The 23,940-nt window shown below is 35.8% G+C and overlaps 1 protein-coding gene across 1 annotated transcript in view; it reads right to left on the bottom strand.

Annotated features, from left to right (window-relative positions):
* Nucleotides 1-23,940, bottom strand: part of LOC122433545 (phospholipid-transporting ATPase ABCA3-like) — a 224,824-nt gene that overhangs the window by 69,453 nt on the left and 131,431 nt on the right. The window contains exons 19-23 of the mRNA XM_043456582.1: nucleotides 19,337-19,583; nucleotides 18,983-19,187; nucleotides 14,332-14,551; nucleotides 12,342-12,506; nucleotides 395-582 (exon numbers count right to left, since the gene is read on the bottom strand). Coding sequence (XP_043312517.1) covers nucleotides 395-582; nucleotides 12,342-12,506; nucleotides 14,332-14,551; nucleotides 18,983-19,187; nucleotides 19,337-19,583 — 1,025 coding nt within the window. The remainder of the gene's footprint in view (nucleotides 1-394; nucleotides 583-12,341; nucleotides 12,507-14,331; nucleotides 14,552-18,982; nucleotides 19,188-19,336; nucleotides 19,584-23,940) is intronic.

Below are 23,940 nucleotides of genomic sequence, written 5' to 3'. Positions count from 1 at the left end.
CAATATTTATATGTTTAATCCTAGGCAATAGGAAAAAGTCCTGACTGGTAGAGACCATGAAACTCTATAATTCTACCCAGCTTTAAAGAAGTCAATTCTATAATTACAACCAAATACACCTCAAAATCTGTACAGGCACGAGGCAGCACTTTCTATCATAGTCAGTTCATTATTATGGATTATTTTCTTGTAGGCAGAGGATTCAAAATTCAGAACTGAAAATTCAAACTAAGATGAAAGACCTGTGATTCAAATTAGTCCTAGTTAGATCTTGGTGTAATTGAATGATATCTTCTTTATTAAGTAACAAAGGTAGGGATATGTTAATTTATACATTCTGACCTAATGCTGAGCTTTCTTTGAGTTGTATCTAGAGTCTGTATTAGTTACTCACCTTCTTGTTGTTCATAAATATCTTATAGACATTAAATACAATTTTATGAAAGACAAAGTTTCTCAGGTTCCAGAATGTACTTTCCAGACAAAAAAGCAAAAGCAGAAAAATTAAGCCCAAGGCAGCTGATGAAATCAAAAAGTTTGCAATCCCATGTTCTCCAAAACTGTAGACATTGTTATTCTTAACTGGGGGTGATAAAAGAGATAGCCTTATTTTAAAAACTTATACAAAGTCTAAGATGACACCAAATATTAAGAAATATAGGATAAAATGAATGTTAAGTTATTTTAGAGAAGTATAGATATGAAAAATAAGCAATTGTCAACATTTTATTTGTTTCTTATTTAATCTTCACTGATATTTATGATTATTATAACAGTTCCCCTGCAAACACTTTTTTTCTCTCTCTTTTTTTTAACCAGTTTTGATAGGCAAAAATCTTACTACATACGCAGTGAGTTTCAAAGGCTGAGCCTTTGTAAACAGAATTATCATGGATCTAGATGGTGATGATGATTGCACAACATTATGAATGTACTCACTACCACTGAAATGTATACTTTAAAATGTAAACTTTATGTTATGTGTATTTTATTACAATAAAATTAGTGTTTGTGCATACTGGCACAGAAAATGCAATTCTTACTGAAAAAAGAGTGATTGTATTATCTTCACATCTCAAAGATGCCTCCTATTTGCGTATCTAGAATTTAGATGTTTGTGTTAGCTAATTTTCTGTGTAGTAAAATCAGGAAATATCAATTATTACCTACTTACATCTAAACTTTGTTCTTTTCTTCCTCACCAGTGTTTCCAGCAATACTCTTTTCCCACTTATAGAAGAAAATGTCTTCTCACTCTGAAGGACTTTACGGACAGTAGGCATGACCTACAATAATAGCTAAAGATACCATAAATACCTGTTTGTTTTATTTAATTGCCAAGAATTCTGTTGTTTTTTATTTTTGTCGGTTGTACTTATTTGTTTAGTAACTTTTGTAAACTGTTTTTGTAAAGACTGTATTTTGTTGTTTTTGATCAGTGGAGTTTCTGTTCTGCTAACTTAGCTATTAGCTACGATTTGATGGAAATATCTTTAAATGTTTGGAGCAAAACACACATACACACAAACCAAACTTCTCCTGTCCTTTTTAGATTAGCTGTGAGTTGGGGCTCTCTTAAAATAATTAACCAGTCCATGTACAATTTTTATTTAGTCCACATATCTTGCTTATGCAGGGCCTAAAGATCAGAGAGTTCATTCATAAAGTCTTATCAGGTTTCAGCCTCGAATCTGCATGTGGCACTCTGAATTATCCATTGCAAATGGTGGTTTTTGTAATTGATTATTCCCCTCACACTCAATCACTTTCCCCAGCCTCTTACTTCTTAGGCTTTTCTTTCTTGCCACTTGCTTTCCGTTTCTCGTCACTTGCCCTAGGTGGCTGTGGTTAGCATATCCCTTTAAATGTTTTTGACAAAGCTGCCCAGGAGGTTGCTCCAGCCCTCAGAAAGTTCCAAGAAGAGCTAAACAGTGCACCTCCTGAACTGATTCACTGGGTCATTGCCAGACAGATCTAAAAACATAACCACAATTCTTTGAGAACAAGAATTGTTCTTTGCCCCTTCTGGTGTAAGAAAACACACCAGGAATGCAGGTTACTATCATTACAGTTACTGCTGCCTAGCTGGAAAATGGGAAGGTAGGCAGGTAAGTTAAAACTCTACATTGATTTCTTGACAAAATTGAGCAGCTTCTTCCTTCATTTTCTACTTCCTTGCTTTTTATAAGTTTTTGATTGAATTTCAGAGTTCCAGAAAATTGATTCTGACAGTTTCTGCCACCTTAATCCTTGTTTCAAGGGAGGGATAGATCCTTGGAGATACCTACTCTGTCACTTTCAGTTTCAATTTATTTTATATACTGATTTTTGGTTTTAATTCAGCAATCTAGCTAAAGATTCTAAATATTCTAGTATTTTATCTGTAGAGTTTTAAATAGCTCATGCCATATATAAAAAGAATTCCATGGCTGATTCATGTCAATGTATGGCAAAAACCACTACAGTATTCTAAAGTAATTAGCCTCCAACTAATAAAAATAAATGGAAAAAAAAGAAAAAAAAGAATTTCAAATATTACTTTATCTCAGTGTTCATACTTGAAAATTATTTAAAAATGTAACATAAAATAAGCTCTCAGGAGCCTCCCACTTAACAAAATAACCAAAACATTATTAATAGCTTCCTTCTAGCTATGTTCTCCTTGATTTTACCCCTACTATCTATATTCCAGATATAATTGTCTTATTTCTTTGGAAATTTTCTAATATAATTTGACCAGAGAAATGCATTTCTATAAATATTATGTTGTTTGTAATAGTCTGTTTATGAGGTTTATAAAAATAGCATCATGTTGTTTGTAGTTATAGCAGCAAGCTTTACAAAATATTCATTGTGTTTCTAAGATTTATTTATATTGTTTGCAGCTGAAGTTCATACATTTCCACTCCTCTATGATATTCCATTATGTAGGAAGAAAAGCCTTAATTTATCATTACATTCTGCTGTTAATAGACATAAGCTATTTCCATTTCTTTTTGCAATTACAGATATTGCTGAAGAAAATATTTATTAAGGTTTTCCATCTTGGAGTAAAAATATTGGTAATTGGCATGTCATACTTGGTTAGTGCTAACTCATTTTCTTTTTTTTTTTTTTTTATTAGTTGGAGGCTAATTACTTCACAACATTTCAGTGGGTTTTGTCATACATTGACATGAATCAGCCATGGAGTTACATGTACTCCCCATCCCGATCCCCCCTCCCACCTCCCTCTCCACCCGATTCCTCTGGGTCTTCCCAGTGCACCAGGCCCGAGCACTTGTCGCATGCATCCCACCTGGGCTGGTGATCTGTTTCACCATAGATAATATACATGCTGTTCTTTCTAAACATCCCACCCTCACCTTCTCCCACAGAGTTCAAAAGTCTGTTCTGTACTTCTGTGTCTCTTTTTCTGTTTTGTATATAGGGTTATCATTATCATCTTTCTAGATTCCATATATATGTGTTAGTATGCTGTAATGTTCTTTATCTTTCTGGCTTACTTCACTCTGTATAATGGGCTCCAGTTTCATCCATCTCATTAGAACGGATTAACAAAATTTTAGCAAACAGAATCCAACAACATATTAAAAAAATCATACACTATGACCAAGTGGGCTTTATCCCAGGAATGCAAGGATTCTTTAATATCTGCAAATCAATCAATGTAATACACATTAACAAATTGAAAGATAAAAACCATATGATTATCTCAATAGATGCAGAGAAAGCCTTTGACAAAATTCAACACTCATTTATGATTAAAACTCTCCAGAAAGCAGGAATAGAAGGAACATACCTCAACATAATAAAAGCTATATATGACAAACCCACAGCAAGCATCACCCTCAATGGTGAAAAATTGAAAGCATTTCCCCTGAAATCAGGAACAAGACAAGGGTGCCCACTCTCACCACTACTATTCAACATAGTGTTGGAAGTTTTGGCCACAGCAATCAGGGCAGAAAAAGAAGTAAAAGGAATCCAGATAGGAAAAGAAGAAGTGAAACTCTCGCTGTTTGCAGATGACATGATCCTCTACATAGAAAACCCTAAAGACTCTTTCAGAAAATTACTAGAGATAATCAATGAATATAGTAAAGTTGTAGGATATAAAATTAACACACAGAAATCCCTTGCATTCCTATATACTAACAATGAAAAAACAGAAAGAGAAATTAAGGAAACAATACCATTCACCATTGCAACAAAAAGAATAAAATACTTAGGAGTATATCTACCTAAAGAAACAAAAGACCTATACATAGAAAACTATAAAACACTGATGAAAGAAATCAAAGAGGACACAAACAGATGGAGAAATATACCGTGTTCATGGATTGGAAGAATCAATATTGTCAAAATGGCTATTCTACCCAAAGCAATCTATAGATTCAATGCAATCCCTATCAAGCTACCAACGGTATTTTTCACAGAATTAGTGCAACTCATTTTCAAAGTAGGAAATTATTTTCACTCACAATATGTGCGTATTTTCATTTCTCTACATTGTAATGCTTCTTGACCTCAGACTTTTAAATTTTTGTTTAGTGATAGTTCATTGTGGTCCAAGTTCATAGTTCTTTGATCACTCATGAGGTTTATGATAACTCCATATAGGCCATTTTTGGACCATATTTTATTCTTTATTTCTGTGAAATTCTTCTTCATGTATTTATTCTCCTATTTTATTCTAGATAGCATAATTTGTCTTAATTTATCATTCTTATTCCAGATAGTAATGGTTTGTTCATTATATATGTTTTAAAAAATATATTTGCTTCTGAGGCTTTTATTTCTTTAGAATGCCTCTAAATTAACAGTTTTAAATTTTAATGTAGTCAAATTTATAAATCCTTTCTTTATAATTCAGGGATTTTGTACTTATTTTCTTAGTTTGTACTTGATGTCATAAAACTATTTTAACATATTTTCTTATAAAATTCTTGAACTCTATCCTCTCTATTTCCTATGTCCACCTAGATTTTGTGTGTGTGTGGCTGTACAGGCTTCAGCAGTACATGAACTGTGAACTTAACTTCCAGATGTTCAAGTTGGATTTAGAAAAGGCAGAGGAACCAGAGATCAAATTGCCAACATCCACTGGATCATTGAAAAAGCAAGTGAGTTCCAGAAAAATATCTACTTCTGCTTTATTGACTATGCCAAAGCCCTTGACTGTGTGGATCACAAGAAACTGTGGAAAATTCTTAAAGAGATTGGAATACCAGACCACCTTACCTGCCTCCTGAGAAACCGGTATGCAGGTTAAGAAGCAACAGTTAGAACTGGACATGGAACAACAGATTGGTTCCAAATTGGGAAAGGAGTATGTCAAGGCTGTATGTTGTCACCCTACTTATTTAACTTATATGCAGAGTACATCATGAGAAATGCTGGGCTGGATGAAACACAAGCTGGAATCAAGATTGCTGGGAGAAATATCAACAATTTCAGATACGCAGATGACACCACCCCTGTGGCAGAAAGTGAAGAACTAAAGAGCCTCTTGTTGAAAGTGAAAGAGGAGAGTGAAAAAGTTGGCTTAAGACTCAACATTCAATTCTCCTTCTTATGGGGCAGTGCAGCTCTAGACCAAGTTGTATCTGTTTAGGAAGGGAGAAAAAGCAGTAGCTGGCATCCATAGTAGCTTCTTCAGGTGAGTGGTGCTAGAGAGGTGTGTAGGCCAGCCACAGGGGGAAAAAAAATACTCAACAGTCAAAAAACTAAGATCATGGCACTTGGTCCCATCATTTTATGGCACATAAATGAGGAAACAGTGGAAACAGTGGCAAACTTTATTTTGTTGAGCTCCAAAATCACTGCAGATGGTGACTGCAGCCATGAAATTAAAAGACAATTGCACGTTGGAAGAAAAGCTGTGACAAACCTAGAGAGCATATTAAAAAACAAACACATTACTTTGCCAACAAAGGTCCGTCTAGTCAAAGCTATAGTTTTTCCAGTGGTCATGTATGGATGTGAGAGTTGGACTATAAAGAAAGCTGAATGCTGAAGAAATGATGCTTTTGAACTGTGATGTTGGAGAAGACTCTTGAGAGTCCCTTGGACTGCAAGGAGATCCAACCAGTCTATCCTGAAGGAAATCAGTCCTGAATATGCATTGGAAGGACTGATGCTGAAGCTGAAACTCCAGTACTTTGGCCACCTGATGCAATGAACCGACTCATTGGAAAAGACCCTAAGGCCAGGAAAGATTGTAGGCGGGAGGATAAGGGAGGATGAGATGGTTGGATGGTATCGCTGACTTGATGGACATGAGTTTGAGTAAGCGAAGCCTGGTGTGCTGCAGTCCCTGGGGTCGCAAAGAGTTGGACATGACTGAGCTACTGCACTGAACTGAACTGTACAGAATATGGATCCACCTGTTTTTCCCTTTTTGGTTAATACACTTACTAGCATTTATTAAATGGTGTATTTCTGCCCAATAATATATGATGCCATCTCCTCTATACATCAAAATTCCATACATGCCTTGGCATAATTGAGGGCTCCCTTTTAATCTAATTGTCCATTTACTTCTATCTCTATATGTCTTATAAGTCATTATGTTTACAAATATTTGCATTTCAAATCTTAGGGAATTGAACCAATACCTGAGAAGGCACCTATCAAGAAAATATCAAGCCTTGTTTTAAAAGTAAGTTTTACTAAATATTGAGCAAAGAGATGTTTTACATAAGCTAGTCTGCTGAATAAAAAAACTAGAAAATACTCCACAGTTCATTATCTGTTACTAGTATAAACTCCATATACAGTGCAAACATGGACACTATGAAAAAACAAAATAGCAGGTCAATCTTTCTCATAAACATGGATTAAAAAACTCATAGGACTATTCATCTACTTCAGTGATGAATAATCTTGCATTTTAAAAGCTTATGGAAAACTCAATTTGAAACGATTAAAAACTGTCAAGTATAATAAGCTGGTATTTAAGATGCTTGTAAATATTATTTATGTTTTTAATTTTGTAAAATAAAGATAAAAACTCATGAAATATTAACAAATGGAATAGACAGATACACAATTGTGTTTATTTAAGGAATGCAAAGTGTTTAATATTTTAAAAATATATTAATATAGTTGTATGGCTTCCCTCACAGCTCAGTCGGTTAAGAATCTGCCTGTGATGCAGAAGACCCAGGTTTGATTCCTAGGTCGAGACGATCCCCTGGAGAAGGAAATGGCAACCCACTCCAGTATTCTTGCCTGGAGAATCCCATTGACAGAGGAGCCTGGCAGGCTACAGTTCATGGGGTCGCAAGAGTTGGACACGACTTAGCAACTAAACCACCACCACCACCACCACATCGATACATTAATGGCCAAAGCCACATGGTGATCTCATATAGTCATAAAACCTATTTAAAATAAAACGCCTCATACATAGCACTCTCTAACCTAAAAAGGGAACATAACAAATATTCAAGCATCATAATCAACAGTGAAATTACTGAGGTGTAGAGCCAACAAGTTGCAGAGCCAGGATTCAACTCATGTCATATGACTCCAGGCCATCCTCTTACTATACTGCCTTTATGTAAACATAATAGTAAATTAGTGAGAGATCAACAACACCAGTTACAACGAGGGCTTCCTTGGTGGCTCAGTGGTAAAGAATCTGATTGCTAGAGCAGGAAACACAGGTTCAGTCCCTCGATCAGGAAGATCCCCTGCAGTAGGAAATGGCAACCCACTTCATTTTTCTTGCCTGGGTAATAACATGGACAGAGGAGCCTGGAGGGCTACAGTCCATGAGATCACAAAAGAGTCAGACAGGACTTAGTGACTAAAGAACAACAATAATGAGATCACCATGTTTATGGTCATAAAGAAAACCTTAATAAATAGCTCCAGTATAGTTAAATGCCAAATACTGTGACCATATGCAATAAGACTAAGTAAAGCAAAAGCAAATTATAAACAGAATATCTGAAATGAACAAAGTAGAAAACTTAAACCTTAAACCAAAATATTAAATTACATGTAAATAACTTAATTAGATATATATATCTTGATATATATCAACCCACTACAGTATTCTTACCTGGAGAATTCTATGGACATAGGACCCCAAGCTATAGTCCATGGGGTCGCAAAGAGTTGGACACAACTGAGCAACTGAACTGAACTGAACTGAACTGAAGTGACTTAGGACTCATATGCTCCAAACAAGCCTCCATTCTAGTCTTTAAATATTTAAGATCCTTCCCTGATTTAAGACTTTTCTCTTGGTCTTCCATCAATGTGAAATATTATTCCTCTCATTCTTCACTGGCTAGATCAATCTCATTCTTTTAGTCATCTAATCACACTCTGCAGTAATGACCTCCGTAAGTATTCTATCTGAAGTGACGTAAGTTACTAACTACCTCCTTTATTTCTCTTACTGTCTTACTTCAAACGGTAACTATTGTGTCTATTTACTTACTTTCAAAATTTTTCCCACTTGCCACAACTCACATTATAAACTCCATGAAACCAGGGACCTTGTCTATCTTTTTCTATAGACAAGTGTAGGAAGTACAGCAGTCATAGAGTAAGAGTTCAAGAAAGAGAAAACAGAAGGGATCAGGAAAAGTGATAAAAAGTGAAATTATAGATGTTTTCCTGCCACTAAATAAAGACAAGAGCCTTTAGGTTGAAATTGCCATCAAATGATAAACAGAATAAAGAAGAGAAAAATCTGTCTAGACAGCTCATGGAAAAATTTCACAACACTAAGGATAACAATTTTTGCAAGACAGAAGTTTTTAGAGTAATAAAGAGGCTATCTGCAAACAAATCAAAATCAGATTAACATGAGTCCTCTTAACCAGTATAATTTAACATCAGAAATAAACTTAATATACCATATTAAAAGAATAAATGACAAAATCTCCACGTGATCTCAAAGGCAGAGAAAAAGAATTTAATCTCATTCATTTACAAAAATTGTCAATGAACTTGGAATAGAATGGAACTTCCTCAAACCAATAAAGAGGAACTAAAAAAACACTTATAGCTAAAAATCATATTTAATGGAGAATAACTGAATACCTTCCTCTTAAGGCTGGGAACAAGCAAAGGTGTTTACTGCCATAGCTACTATTCAGTACTGGAAATTCTAGTCAGTGAAATGAAATAAAAATGTTTAAGAAAAAAAGAAATCTTGATTTTTGAATAGAAGAGTATTCACAAACAACATAATATTGCAAATAGAAAATCTTAAGAAATCCACATAAAAACTATTGGAATGAATAAATGAGTTAAGTTCATAAGATAGAAGATAAAAAATCATATAAGTTCATAGTATATAATATACAAAAAGTCACTGGATTTCTATATTTTAGCAATGAACAGCAGAAAGTTAACATATCCCATTTTCAATAGTAGCAAAAACATCTTAGAAATAAATTTAGCAGAGAAATGCAAGACCTGTAAACTGAAAGCTATACAGCATTGCTGAGGGAAATGAAAGATCTAAATAAACAGACAGCCATTCCTTTTCATGGATTGTACGGCTCAATATTTTTAAGATTACTCATTTTCCCAGATTGATCAGTAGTATCAATGCAACATCTATTCAGATTCCAGGAGTCTTTTTTTCCCCCAGTAAATGACATGCCAATACCAAAAATTTGTAGAGAAATCCATAGGATCCACAAGAGCCAAAACAGTGTTAAAAAGATCAAGGATGGGGACCTCCCTGGTGGTCTAGTAGAGTCCACTTTCCAAAGCAAGGGACATGGATTTGACTCATGGTTGGGGAACTAAGATCCCACCTGTTATGGAGCAACTAAGCCTGTGTGCCTCATCTAGAGAAAAGCCTGTGCTCCACAAAGAAGACCCTGCATGCTGCAACAGAAGATCCTACATGCCACAACTAGAGGAATCGGGTGGAGAGGGAAGTGGGAGATGGGATCGGGATGGGGAATACATGTAACTCCATGGCTGATTCATGTCAATGTATGACAAAACCCACTACAATATTGTAAAGCAATTAGCCTCCAACTAATAAAAAATAAATGAAAAAAAAAGAAATTAAAAAAAAGACTCAACGCAGACAAAATAAATGGTTAAATTTAAAAAAGACCAAGGATGGAGGATTATATTTCTCAATTTAAAACTTACTAAAATGCAAAAGTAACCAGAATAGTGTGGTACTGGTATAGGATAGAAATACCAATCAAGGGAACAGAATTTATACTCCAGAAATAAACTCAGGTGAATTCATTTTTAATAAAAGTGTTAATTTGATGGGGAAATGATATCCTTTTTGACAAACTGTCCTGGGACAAATCACGTTATAACCTGAATATAGACCTAGTCATGTAGAAGGCATAGAGAAAATCTTCTTGACCCTGGTTTAGACGACTTTTAAAATATGATACAAAAAAACACCATTGATAGAAGAAAATGTTGATAAACTGGATTCCATCAACGTTTAAAACTTTCAAGCTTCAAAGACACCATTAACAACTTGTGTCCAAACAAATGTCCATCAACTAATGAACAGATAAATAAATGTGGTATATCAATACAATGGAATACTATTCAGCAACAGCAAAGGATACTGAGATATGCTATAACCTGGATAAACCTCAAAAACAGTATCATAAATGAAAGAACAAAGACACAAAATAACTCTAATGATATAAATTAATATATAATGATATAAATATATGAAATATTCAGAAATACCAAATATTTTGAGGCAGTAGGTTTATTAGTGGATATTGGGCTGGACATGGAAATGAGGCTTGACTGTAAACAGGCACAAGGGGTCTTTTTCAGATGATGGAAATATTCTAATGTTAGACTGTGATAATGATTGCACAACTTTATAGACTTTTTAAAAGCAATGAATATGAAATTAATTAATGAATTAAATCTGATGACTGGTAAGTAAATAATAGCTCAATAGAGCTGTTTTTAAAAAGCAGAGAGAGAAATTTATAGTGCAAATATGATAAAAACTAAAATGTGACATAATTTTTGTTATTCAGAAATTGTAAGAAAATATAATCAATTTGTCTTTGTTGTTATTGTTCAGTAGCTAGGTCAAGTCCGACTCTTTGTGACTCCCTGGACTGGAGCATGCCAGGCTTCTCTCTTTCACTATTCCCTGGAGTTTGCTCAAACTCATGTTCATTGAGTCAATGATGCCATCCAACCATCTTATCCTCTATTGTCCCTTTCTCCTCCTGCCCTCAATCTTTCCCAGCATCAGGGTCTTTTCCAATGAGTTGGCTCCTCGCATTAGATGACAAAGCGTTGGAGCTTGAGCTTCAGCATCAGTCCTTCTGATGAATATTCAGGGTTGATTTCCTTTAGAGTGACTGGTTTGATCTCCTTGCAGTTCAAGAGACTCTCAAGAGTATTCTCTAGCACCACAATGCAAAAACATCAGTTCTTTGGCTCTCAGCCTTCTTTATGGTCCAACTCTCACATCCATATATGATTACTGGAAAAACCATAGTTTTGACCCTACAGACCTTTGTTGGCAAAGTGATGTCTCTACTTTTTAATACACTGTCTAGGTTTGCCATAGCTTTCCTTCCAAGGAGCAAGCATCTTTTAATTTCATGACTGCAGTCACTGTCCACAGTGATTTTAATAATTATATTTAATCTTGCACTGATTTAGTCAAATACCATTACATTTCCCTTTTTGTGGCTGCATATAAGTTATTTGGTTCCAGAACAAACTGCACACACACACACACACACAGTAAACAAATTTACAAACAGGAAATATGCTAATTACTACTAAATTTTTAGAGTAAATAGTAAATGTACTCATTATTTGTCAGTTCTTAGAATTAATCTGAAATATGAAATCAGCCTAAAATATGGAAAATTTAATATAATACTTTTATTTTTTCCTGATTTTGATCTGGCTGTGCATTTACCTTTATCTTGATACTTAAAACCTAGAGTCCCAAGGAACTACTTAATTTTCATTTTAAGTAAAGCATTCAGTTTCCTCATTATAAAATTGGGATAATAGTAGCTGACTTGTAGGGTACTGTGAAGATTCAAGATAATGTATGTAAAGCTACTTTCACATCATAGGTGAGTAGTAACTCATTCTAAGTTACATCTGGTGATGGCTTCATGAAATTTATTGTGGATTTTATTTTGAGGCTTCATTTCCTACCCGCCCCCCCAAGCAGTGAAAATAACTTTGGTACAGAAAAGCACTCAAATCAGCAAGTCTTACTGTCTCTGTTGAAAAAAAAGGACAAGTTTCTCTTTATCTTCCACAATCCAGGCTTGAATGTGGAAATCTAGAAAGATTTTTAAGGACTTGGGAGAACTGCATATACTCACATGAATCACTGCAGTCCACATAGATGTTTTGAAATTGGTTGGCACACAGTTTTTTCACCTCATGGTCATCAAAGAATTTGCTGATACTCATTGCAAAGTTGTAACTAGGAAGCACCATTAATGCATTATTCATTAAGGTTCTTGTGAAATCAGAAATGTCATCATCTATGATTAAAAAGATGATAGATTAGCTTTCAGTTAGAAAGCAGTGACTCTCCCATAACAACAAAGATGATCAGAGGATTTCCTAAGATGATCAGAGGATTACCAGTCTAGCAGATCATCTTTGAGAAAACACTAGTTACTAAGTCATGAAGCTTCTTCATCTTCATAGTTTGTAGTAAGGATTTGTCAGTTACAGATTTTAAAAGAAGACTTTTGCTAACAGTATTTCCCTAGGGTCTGTCTTCCACCATCTTTATGGGTGGGTCTGCTATTAAAATCCCTACCTTGGCTTGGCCTTAGATTTTCCCTTTGTTCCCTGTCCAGCCTGAAAAACGGAAAATCATGGGATTGTGAATATTACTTTGTTGTTGGCCTCTGAAATTTCTTGAGAGGTAAATGATGTGTTTAAAAAGTTTGAGTAATTTTTTGTCCAACATACATTGTTATTTTAAGTAGGAGGGCAATTTGCCTTCCAGAATCCTCCATTCTTCTGGACATGGCAGTCTCCACTGAATTTCTCATTGCCAAGTTCAATAGCCTCTTTGTCATATTTCTTTTATTTTTCACTTTGAACCAATACTCTACCCTTTTCCACTGTACTTTCTGCCCTGGGAGGATTATCTGTGTAGAATAAATCAAAGGACTTCTTTGCTCTCTGGCTCTTAGTTGGCCTAAGCAAGGCCCATAGCAAGCCCTGACTAGAGAGAGGAAGGTTTCACTAGTATGTTAACTTTGTGAAAATTTATTAAGCTATACATTTACGGTCTCTGCATTTTTCTGAATGCAAGTTATATGTCAATAAAAAGTAAATATGAGAAATACATTCTTGAAGAGCTCTGTGCTTACAGTCCTCTGTAGGGTGAATATAATGATAGAGTATGTTACAATAGAATGTGGTTCCCTGACACCTTTGGGAATAATGGAATTCTACAAAGTAGAAGTCAGGTGGCAGAACTTAACTATTAGAAGCAAGGTAGGAACCATTACTACAATAAGTAACAGGGACAGTCCATAAAATCATACTCCAGGAGAAGAGTCTTCATTATTAGAAACTGGAATTCGTAAAACCCATATTATCGGAGAGGGCTGAGTTGACTAATATAGCTCAAAATTCATGGTTATAGAGAAATTCAACAAAGGGATATTCTAGATGCAAACAAAACAAATCTTATTGGTGATAGTCACCACCAGCAACAGCATGTCTTTAAATTTCATAACCAGAAAAGGGAGAACCTACTCCTGATACTCTTTTGAAATCAGAGAAACTGGTTTAATGATGACTACATTAGTTGTCTATTTGTTTCCTTCTGAAAAACACTCATTAGGAGGTTCAAGATTATGTGCTTCATTAAATTAGGAGGAGTTATACCATAGCACCTTCCACTCTCCAGTCTCACCACCTTGCTCCAAAGTGCTCTTAAGATGTTAAAACTGAAGGATCAAGTCTCAAGAGCATGGTGTGTGTGGGGGGGTGATCTTTCAAAGGACATAAAATTTGGCACAGGTGTGCTTTAATCTTTTAATCTTTAATTTTCTAACTTTTTTTTTTTTGGTCGTGAGGCTAGAATGATACTGAATCCATCGCCTTCAGAGGGCTTAGTGTCTCTCTCGTCCTCTCGCCCACTTTCTCTTTCCCTTCCCCTCTCTCTCAACCTCTGTTTCTCACATATATGTTCAATAAGCATTTGCTGACTCCAAAGAGCACAAGTTTTCAGCTTCCTGGAAAGTAAGTGTTCAGCAATTAATATTTTTATCCTCCAGCTCTTTCATCATCATTTATTTAATGCTTTTCCTGGAGAAAGGAAAAATTGTGTGAAGTCCTTACCATAGAATTTCATTATGATGTGAATGACGATACTGAACACAGTTGAAAAGTAGTTAAAGAGGGTGAGCTTGATGTAGGCAGCAGTACTGCTAGAGAACAGGAGGCTTCCAAGGTACATGAGGGGAACAACGGACCAGCCATACAGCATAAAGATCATCATTGTGTCCAGAAAATGGAAGTTTGCAACAAAGGCATCCACTCCGCAGTATACGAACACTCCCTGAGACAGAGTGCAGAGGCAAAGAGCAAGGTGAAGGACACCGTATAACAAGTTGTCAAGCCAGAGAACTTGGAAAACAGCAAGCACGGCCTTCATTAGTGCATAAATTCATTACTTAAGCAATTTTACCCATTAAAAATAAGCCTGAAGTGAGCAATCTCGTTTTCAATAGAGGACTCTCATGAACAGAATGACTATATTTCTTTTCTCTTTTTTTTCTTTTGGAAGAGCATCGCTTTGTAGCACTCTCATGATTAAAATTAAATTAACTATGTCTACAGGAAGCCCAACCCTGAATTTTCCCAGAAAAAAAGTGATCTAGTGCATAGATGATTTCTCTAGAGATTTTCTTTGGATGAAAGCATGTGCATGTATGCACTTTCACCCTACCACATCACTCTGCTTGATACGCCCCCCCTCCCAAATTGTATGTAACTATTATATATTGTTAAGTTAATCATGTTCCCATTATGGCTTGCAATTGCAATTATCTTTTATTTTTTGTCTGACTGTTGATTGTGGAAACTGATAAACCTCTTTTGCTATTGTGATTATGTAATTATTACTCACTTAATACCATTGTATGAATGGTCAACAGAAAAATAATAGAACTCTGTATCACCAGAACTAGGATCTACTAGAAAAACCTGTAATTACTTTTTAAAATCCAGATGCAAAGCAGAATTATCTTTAAATTTTTAGAAAAATATAAATACTCAGGTATTGCTTTTTTTCTCCAGAACTCCAGATATGTTTCTCATGAGCAGTCATATTTAAAACCAACTGGACTATATGATGATCTTTTACTTTTATGTAGTTTGTTTTACTTTCTCTATTTCATATTCAGTGCTCCCATTTCATTTAGTTTATGTACTCCAGTTTCTCCATCTCTTTTTTTTTTGATGTTCTTTCTCAGCCTTTATCAAGTGTAGTAGAAAAGCTTTTGTATACATATATAAAAACATGTATAACATATTACATTACAATCATAATATATAAATATATTAAAAAAAGATTTTCTCTGTGACTGCTGTAGTTTTATGCAATCTCTTTGCATCACACCTCACATTCACACTGTCTCCTGGCTCCACTCTCTACCCCAGGCCTTTCACATCTATCTCAGGAACTCAAGGACATCCTCTTTCAATCACTTCTCCTTCCATTTGAGAATCAGACAGGGAAGCATAAATTTAGAGTGGGCAGATTAGGAAAAAGGGAACCTCTAGAACTATTAAGAAGATAATTTTCTAATAACCTATATGGTAATTGTTGGTAACTATAATTTCTCTAAAGATAGCAAGTTTGGCCCTTTTAAGTTTCACCTTTTAAAATAATTTACAAAATTATTTATCAGGGCCACTAATAAACAGAAAGAGTTAACTAAGAATAGCCACATTACAACACTGTGATGCTCTTGGAAGTAGTTTATACTTAAGCAATAATGTTTAAAGAAAATATATGAAGAGGATCAGCAATCTTGGGTGAAAACCAGCTTTAACTATAGTTGGTTTTCCCCTAATCCAAGTAAGAGAAGTAAAAAGAGTATAGTCAGCAGGAAACCACAGGTAACCTAGAAGCAGCTTCATTCCAAGGTTTATAATGCTTAGGGATGTCTTAAATTAGAACTATTCCAAAGAAAATTTAAATTTCTACTTGGAAATATGAAGACACACCCTACTTTTAGATAGAATCTGACCCAACATAGTAAGAAAGTAAATTCTCCCCAAATTACTCTACATAAAAAAGCAACAAGATTTAAAAAAATTAGATAAGCTGATTTTACAGATTACATGTAAACAAACAAAACATATCAAGATAGCCAGGAAATTCTGCAGAAGAAGGTTAATGAGGCAAGTGAGGAAGGTCAATCCATAAAAATAATTAAATATATTATAAAACTACCATAATTAAAACAGATTCGTAGAGGCATATTATAGACACATCAATGGAATATAGTAAAGAATACAAAGTGAGAGTGAAACTGAAAGTCGCTCAGTTGTGTATCTGACTCTCGGTGACCTGATGGTTTATACAGCCCATGGAATTCTCCAGGCCAGAATACTGGAGAGGGTAGCCTTTCCCTTTTCCAGTGGAATCTTCCCAACCTAGGGATTGAACTCAGAACTCCTACATTGCAGGCGGATTCTTTACCAGCTGAGCCACAAGGGAAGCCCTAAGATACTTAATATTGTTAAATTATAGGATCTTGCCTTCTCTTGTTGGGTCCAAGAATAAATCTAGCTGGTGGCATTTTACAGAACCAGAGCAGAGTGAGGGAGTGTCTCATTTAAAACAACAAAGGGATAGCCAAGTCAGATAAATAAGCAAAGCTAAGAACCCATGGAGAACTCCATCTGAGAACCATGAAAGGGAATTTTGGGAGGGGGAGAGCAAGACAGAAAGAGAAGAGGAGAGAGAGAAACCCATATACACACACACACACATGCAGAACAAGCACTACCAGGCAAAAAGGATACAGAAGATATAAAGTGAAGTATGATGTTAAGACAGACAGAACTGCATATATGAGAGTAGAAATAAGCTTAAAGTACATTATTCAGGATGACTTTGAATATATAAATTACAGTACACTGAAGTAAGGCTAACTAGGGTTATGAAATTGGGTGAAATTGGGTAAGTAAATTAGATCTGTGAGTCTTAATTTCCTTGACTGTAAATATGGTGAATTAAAATTACTTCAGACTTGAATGTTTTTGAATGATATAACACACACACACACACACACACACACACACACACACACACACAAACATATGGCAAATAACTTCTCATGAGCTATAAATGGCAATATTGCTCTAAGTATTAATAATGGATGGTCTTATTTATAGATCTATTAACCAGGAAATGGCAGCTGGGTGTGCCAGTCAAGTTTAAAGAACCAGAGAAAGAATGGATCCTTGGCATGGAGATGAGAAGATGCAGAGGTTTTTCTTATTGATTTCAATACTGCATTACATAGAGGGGAGATAGTAAAGAGATTGTGCTTAGATCAACTCCCCTATTCTTGTGGCAAAAGATGAGAACTGTGGCCCTCAAAAAGGATGGTGGTCTCCCCTAGTTATGCTAGTTGGCTAGTTAGCTGTGAGAAGAAACTGGCACTGAGAAAGCCGGCCAGAGTCTTGCACTGTGACAAGAAAGTGCTGCTCTGCTCTTTCAGCTTTGGGGCACCTCTGTACACACTATTTGCTCACCGCTCCCATCTATGCCTCAACTGTTTCAGCCTCTGGTCCCTGCTAAGGAGCTGCTACACCTGGTGGGATGCAGCTCTCCTTCATAACTAAGCCTAGGGCTCCAAACTGATCAAAAGTTTCTCCTTTTTCCTCAAAAAACTAATTTTACCTTTCCATGGTATGTATAGTTTGAATTAGGACTTGGTAGCTCATTCTTTATAGTAGAATTAGCCACCTATGTTATATGTCCATTGCTGAACAGTGAACTATTTGAGGGCTGAGACATTGTCCTACTCGTATTTAAGTCCACCATACCTCTGATAGCCACTCGCTATGGTGGCTCAGATAGTAAATTATCTGCCTGAGGTGCAAGAGGCCCGGGTTCAATCCTTGGGTAGGGAAGATCTCCTGGAGGAGAAAATGGCAACCCACTCCAGTATCTTGTCTGCAGAATTCCATGGACAGAGGAGCCTGGTGAGCTACAGTCCATAGGGTCGGAAAGAGTCAGACACAACTGAGTGACCAACACTTTCACTTTCTTTTATAACTTTTGTACATAAAAAAACCTTACTTCCTTTACTCATGTGTCTATCCCTTTAGTAACTATACAACTTCACATCTACCTCAGCCTCAGATATGCATACAAAGTAAAAGACATTGCTAAGTTCACTAATGAGAAAATCATTACATTAAAGGACACTGTAACATCCTTACAAGCTTGCTCTTTAGTCTCAATATCTAAAATTGGGTGTCTGAGTCAAAGTTAGTTCTGCTTTGCAGATCTAGCCATTTTGGATTTGGGGCATGAATGGGAGACTACTGTGAATAGTAACAGAAAGCCTCGCTTAAGTCATGATTCTAAATTGCTACAGTCCAGTTTTACCAGAGAGCTCAGCATTGGGAATTAGTGGCAGTGAATTATCTATATGATTAGTGAGGGATAAGTAACAAGTAATGGCCCTTTTCCCTTTAGTTTTGGGCCCTGGGCATTATGCTGAGCAATTACATGGGAAGCCAATTCAAGAGAGACTTTTCAAAGAAAAGTAATTTTTTTCCAATTGAAAGAACATAAGGTAGTACACTTCCATAATGAGGTTTTCACAATATATTCTCTGGCATAATAAGCCAAAGTAGTTTCAAATTTCTTCAAGTTTTATTTCAGGATACAATTAATTGAATAGAAATTTCCTGTGGGAGACATAAAAAAATAAGCCTTTGTGCAAATTCAGCTAACACTCACCAGTAGGAAGCAGCAGGTAATGGAGAAGTAGATGAGATCCCAGAGCAAAGCAGAGAGCCAGTAAGTCAGTAAATAGACTCCACTCACAAACTGGATGTGCTTTGCCTTAGTGGTTCTCTCGGTCACTGTCTGAACGCAAAAACTACCAATCACAACAGCCAGGCCAAAAGCCAAACATAATACTACTTGTGATCCACTTGTAGGCCTATGGAGAATGAAATAAAAGATGGAATAAATAATGAAATAAAAGTATAAAATGCTAATTTCAGTAGTTATTTTCAAATATACATTGCTACTTAACAAGGATATATATTAAGGCTCAATTCCAGTAAAAGGAAAGTCAATCATACATACACTGTGTTAGAACCGTAACGAGGGAGAGGTTGAGGCTTGTTGGAGACTTTAATGGAGGCATTGGGGCCAGAAACTGACATGAAAAGAACATTGTCGAACACCGCTAGGGATGTTGCAGCTGAATGGTATGCCTCATTATTGAAAAAAATAGTAAATACTGTATTGTTTTTCTCAACCTCAATGGAAAATGCAATCAGGGAGAAGTCACGATACTCTTTACTTTCCTTTATGTATTTCATTACATTACCTAGAATAAAGAAAGAAATTGATTAGTCAGTATGTAATAAGTCACCTACTACTTATGTCAAAGTGGAAAGACCAAAACTTTTTCCCATTGTCTCTTCCCTTTTCAATTCCCACAATGGCTACTTCAAATTTCCTCAAGAATTCTGCACCATCAGTAATCCCTACTATAAGTTTACAACTTGAAAAAACAGTAAACTACTAAGAATTTCTTGGTCTATTCTTGTCTAAAACAAACATAGTTTTTTTTTTTTTCAAAATTGTTTTGGTTCTTCTAGGTCATTTACATTTCCTCATACATTTGAGGATTGACTTGTCCATTTCAGCAAAAAAGTCTGCTGAAATTTTGATAAGAATTGTGTTGACTGTATAGATCCACTTGGGGAAATTTTCTATCTTAATGATATTCAGTATTCCAATCCATGATATGGAATATCTCTTCATGTATCTAGAAGATTAATTTTCCTCAGAAGTATTTATAACTTTCAGTGTACAAGTCTTGCACTTCTTCTTACATTTATTTGTATGTACATTATTCTTTTTGATGCTGTTGTGAGTTTTGGTAATCTGTGTCCTCACCCCACCCCTTTAATCTTTCATTTAAATTAGATTTTAAAAATTCCAGTCTGAAAAACCTCTGCCTTTTGATTGGATTGTTTAATGCATTTATATTTAATATAATTACTGATATTCTAGTATTTATAACTGACATTTTGCTTTGTGTTTTCTATATGTCTTATCTCCTTTTTGTTCTTCTATTATGCAAGTATGCATTTTGTGTTAAATATATATTTTATAGTGTACCAGTTGTTGGTATCAATAATAAATGGACCATTGTCAGCAAAGTGATGTCACTGCTTTTTAATATACTGTCTAGGTTTATCATAGCTTTCCTTCCAAGGAGCAAATGTCTTTTAATTTCAATGCTGCAGTCACCATCCACAGTGACTTTGGAGCCCAAGAAAATAAAATCTGTCACTGCTTCCACTTTTTCTGTTTTGTTTTACTATTTCACTTTTCCTATTTGCTGTGAAGTGATGAGAGAGATGCCATGATCATATTCTTTTGAATGTTGAATTCAAGCCAGTTTTTTCACTCTCCTCTTTTACCCTCTTCAAGAGGTTCTTTAGCACCTCTCAATTTCTACCATTAGAGTGGTATCATCTACATATCTGAGTTGCTGATATTTCTCCTAGCAATCCTGATTCCAGTTTGTGATTCAGCCAGCTTGGAATTTCACATGGTGTATTCTGTATAGAAGTTTAACAAGCAGGGTGACAATATACATCCCTAACATACTCCTTTCCCAGTGTGAGCCAGTCAGTTGTTCTATGTCTGGTTCTAACTGTTACTTCTTGACCTGCATACAGGTATCTTAGGAGACAGGTAAGGTGGTCTGGTACTCCAGTCTATTTAAGAATTTTCCAAAGTTTGTTGTGATCCACAGTCAAAGGCTTCAGCATAGTCAATGAACCAGAAGTAGATGTTTTTCTGGAATTCCCTTGCTTTCTCTCTGATCAAACGAATGTTGGCAATTTGATCTCTGGTTCCTCTGCCCTTTCTAAACCCAGCTTGTTCACCTGGAAGTTCTTGGTTCATGTACTGCTGAAGCCTAGATTAAAGGATTTTGAGCATTACCTTGGTCTCATGTGAGATGAGTGCAATTTTGTGGTAGTTTGAACATTCTTTGACATTGTTCTTCTTTGGGATTGGAATGAAAGCTGATGGTTTCCAGTCCTGTGGCCACTGCTGAGTTTTCTAAATTTGCTGACATATTGAGTTTAGCATTTCAACAGCATCATCTTTTAGGCTTTGAAATAGCTCAGCTGGAATTCTATCACTCCCCTAACTTTGTTTGTAGAAATTCTTCCTAAGGCCCACTTGACTTCACACTCCAAGATATCTGGCTCTAGGGGAGTGACCACACCATCATGGTTATCTGGGTCATTAAGATCTTTTTTGTATAGTTCTTTTGTGTAGTTTTGCCACCTCTTCTTAATCTCTTCTGCTTCTGTTTGATTCTTACCATTTCTGTCTTTTATCATGCCCATCTTTGCATGAAATATTCCCTTGATATCTCTAATTTTCTTGAATAGATCTATAGTCTTTCCCATTCTCTTGTTTTCCTTTATTTCTTTCCATTGTTCATTTAAGAAAACCTTTTTTAAATCTCTCCTTGCTATTCTCTGGAACTCTTCATTCAGTTGAGTTATTTTTCCCATTCTCCCTTGCCTTTCACTTCTCTTCTTTCCTTTCCTCAGCTATTTGTAAAGCCTCCTCAATCAACCACTTTGATTTCTTGCATTTCTTTTCCTTTGGGATGGTTTTGATCACTGCCTCATGTACAATGTTATGAACCTCCATCCATAGTTCTTCAGGCACTCTGTCTACCAGATCCAATCCTTTAAATCGAATTCATCACCTCCACTGTGTAATCACAATGGATTTGATTTAGGTCATACCTGAATGACTTAGTGGTTTTTCCTACCTTCTTCAATTTAAGTCTGAATTTTGCAGTAAGAAGCTCATAGTCTGAGCCATAGTCAACTCTAGGTCTTATTTCTGACTGTACAGAATATTTCCTACTTCCACTGTAATAGAAACACATTAGGATCTCTGAAGACAAAAGCAATATCTGGACATTTGTATTTTTCAAAAAATTCCAAGGTAATTCTGACATGCATCTGGATTTTAAGAAGTGATTACAGGTTTTTCTATTAAATGTTAGTTTTAGTGATATACAATTCTATTATTCTCTATTGACCAATCATGATACAGTTGTATTAAGTAAATAATACTAATAGTGACATAATCACAATAATAGAAGATGTTTATCAGCTTTCACAATCAATAGCCAAACCAAAAAAATAAAAGATAATTATATTGCAAGTCATAATGGGAACATGATTAACCTAATGATATAGAATAATTACACACAATTTGCAGGATTGAGTAGAGTGATGTGGTATGTGCTAAGCTGCTTCAATTGTGTCCAACTCTTAGCAACCCCATGGACTGTAGCCCACCAGGCTCCTCTGTCTCTGGGATTCTCCAGACAAGAACACTGGAGTGGGTTGCCATTTCCTACTCCCGGGGATCTTCCTGACCCAGGGATCAAATCCATTTCTCTTACACCTCCTGCAGTGGCAGGTGGGTTCTTTACAACTAGCACAACATTGGAAGCCCTAATTATTGATAAGTATCATCCTATTACACTTTTCTTAATTGTTTTGCATTTATTTTGTGTAGGTTTTTTCCTTCTCTCGTGTTTTCTGCCTAGAGAAGTTCCTTTAGCATTTGCTGTAAAACAGGTTTGGTGACGCTGAATTCTCTTAACTTTTGCTTGTCTGGAAAGCTTTTGATTTCTCCATCAAATCTGAACAAGAGTTTTGCTGGGTAGAATATTGTTGGTTGTAGTTTCTTCACTTTCATCACTTTAATATATCATGTCATGCACTTCTGGCTTGTAGAGATTCTGTTGAGAAATCAGCTATTAACCTGATGGGAGTTCCATTGTATGCTATTTATCATTTTTCCCTTGTTGCTTTTAATATATTATCTTTGTATTTATATTTTGTCAGTTTGACTACTATGTGTCAGTGTTTCCCTCCATGGTTTTATCTTGCCTGGGACTGTGTGTGCTTCCTGGACTTGGTTAACAATTTCCTTTCCCATGTTAGGAAAGTGTTCAGCTACTATGCCTTCAAATATTTTCTCAAGTCCTTTCTCTCTCTCTTCTCCTTCTGGGACCCCTATAATGTGATTGTTGGTGCAGTTAATGTTGTCCCAGTCATCTCATAAGCTATCTTCATTTCTTTTCATTCCGCCTCCCCGCCCCCCCCCCGCCATATTCTGTTCCGTGGCAGTGTTTTCCACCATTCCGTCCTCCAGGTCACTTCTCCATTCTTCTGTCTCAGTTATTCTGCTATTGATTCCTTCTAACGTATTGTTCATCTCTATTTGTTTGTTCTTTAGCTCTTGAAGGTCTTTGGTAAACATTTCTTGCATCTTCTCCATTCTGTTTCTGAGATCCTGGGTCATCTTCACTATCACGATTCTGAATTCTTTTCCTGTAAGGTTGTTTATCGCCACTTCATTTAATTGTTATTCTGGGGTTTTATCTTATCCCTTCATCTGGGACATAACTCTGCTTTTTCATCCTGATTAACCTTCTGTCATGTGGCTTTTGTTCTAACACTGTGGAATTGTGGTTCTTCTGGCTTCTTCTGTCTGCCCTTTGGTGGATGAGGCCAAGAAGCTTGTGTAAGCTTCTTGATGGGAGGGACTGGTGGTAGGAAAAACTGAGTGTTGCTCTGGTGGGTGTTGCTCAATAAAGCTTTAACACAATTATCTGCTGATGG

This window comes from Cervus canadensis, chromosome 32 (assembly GCF_019320065.1).
Source record: "Cervus canadensis isolate Bull #8, Minnesota chromosome 32, ASM1932006v1, whole genome shotgun sequence".
Lineage (NCBI taxonomy): Eukaryota > Metazoa > Chordata > Mammalia > Artiodactyla > Cervidae > Cervus > Cervus canadensis.
Note: the sequence above shows the minus strand (reverse complement) of the source record. Positions and strands in the feature narration are given on the sequence as shown.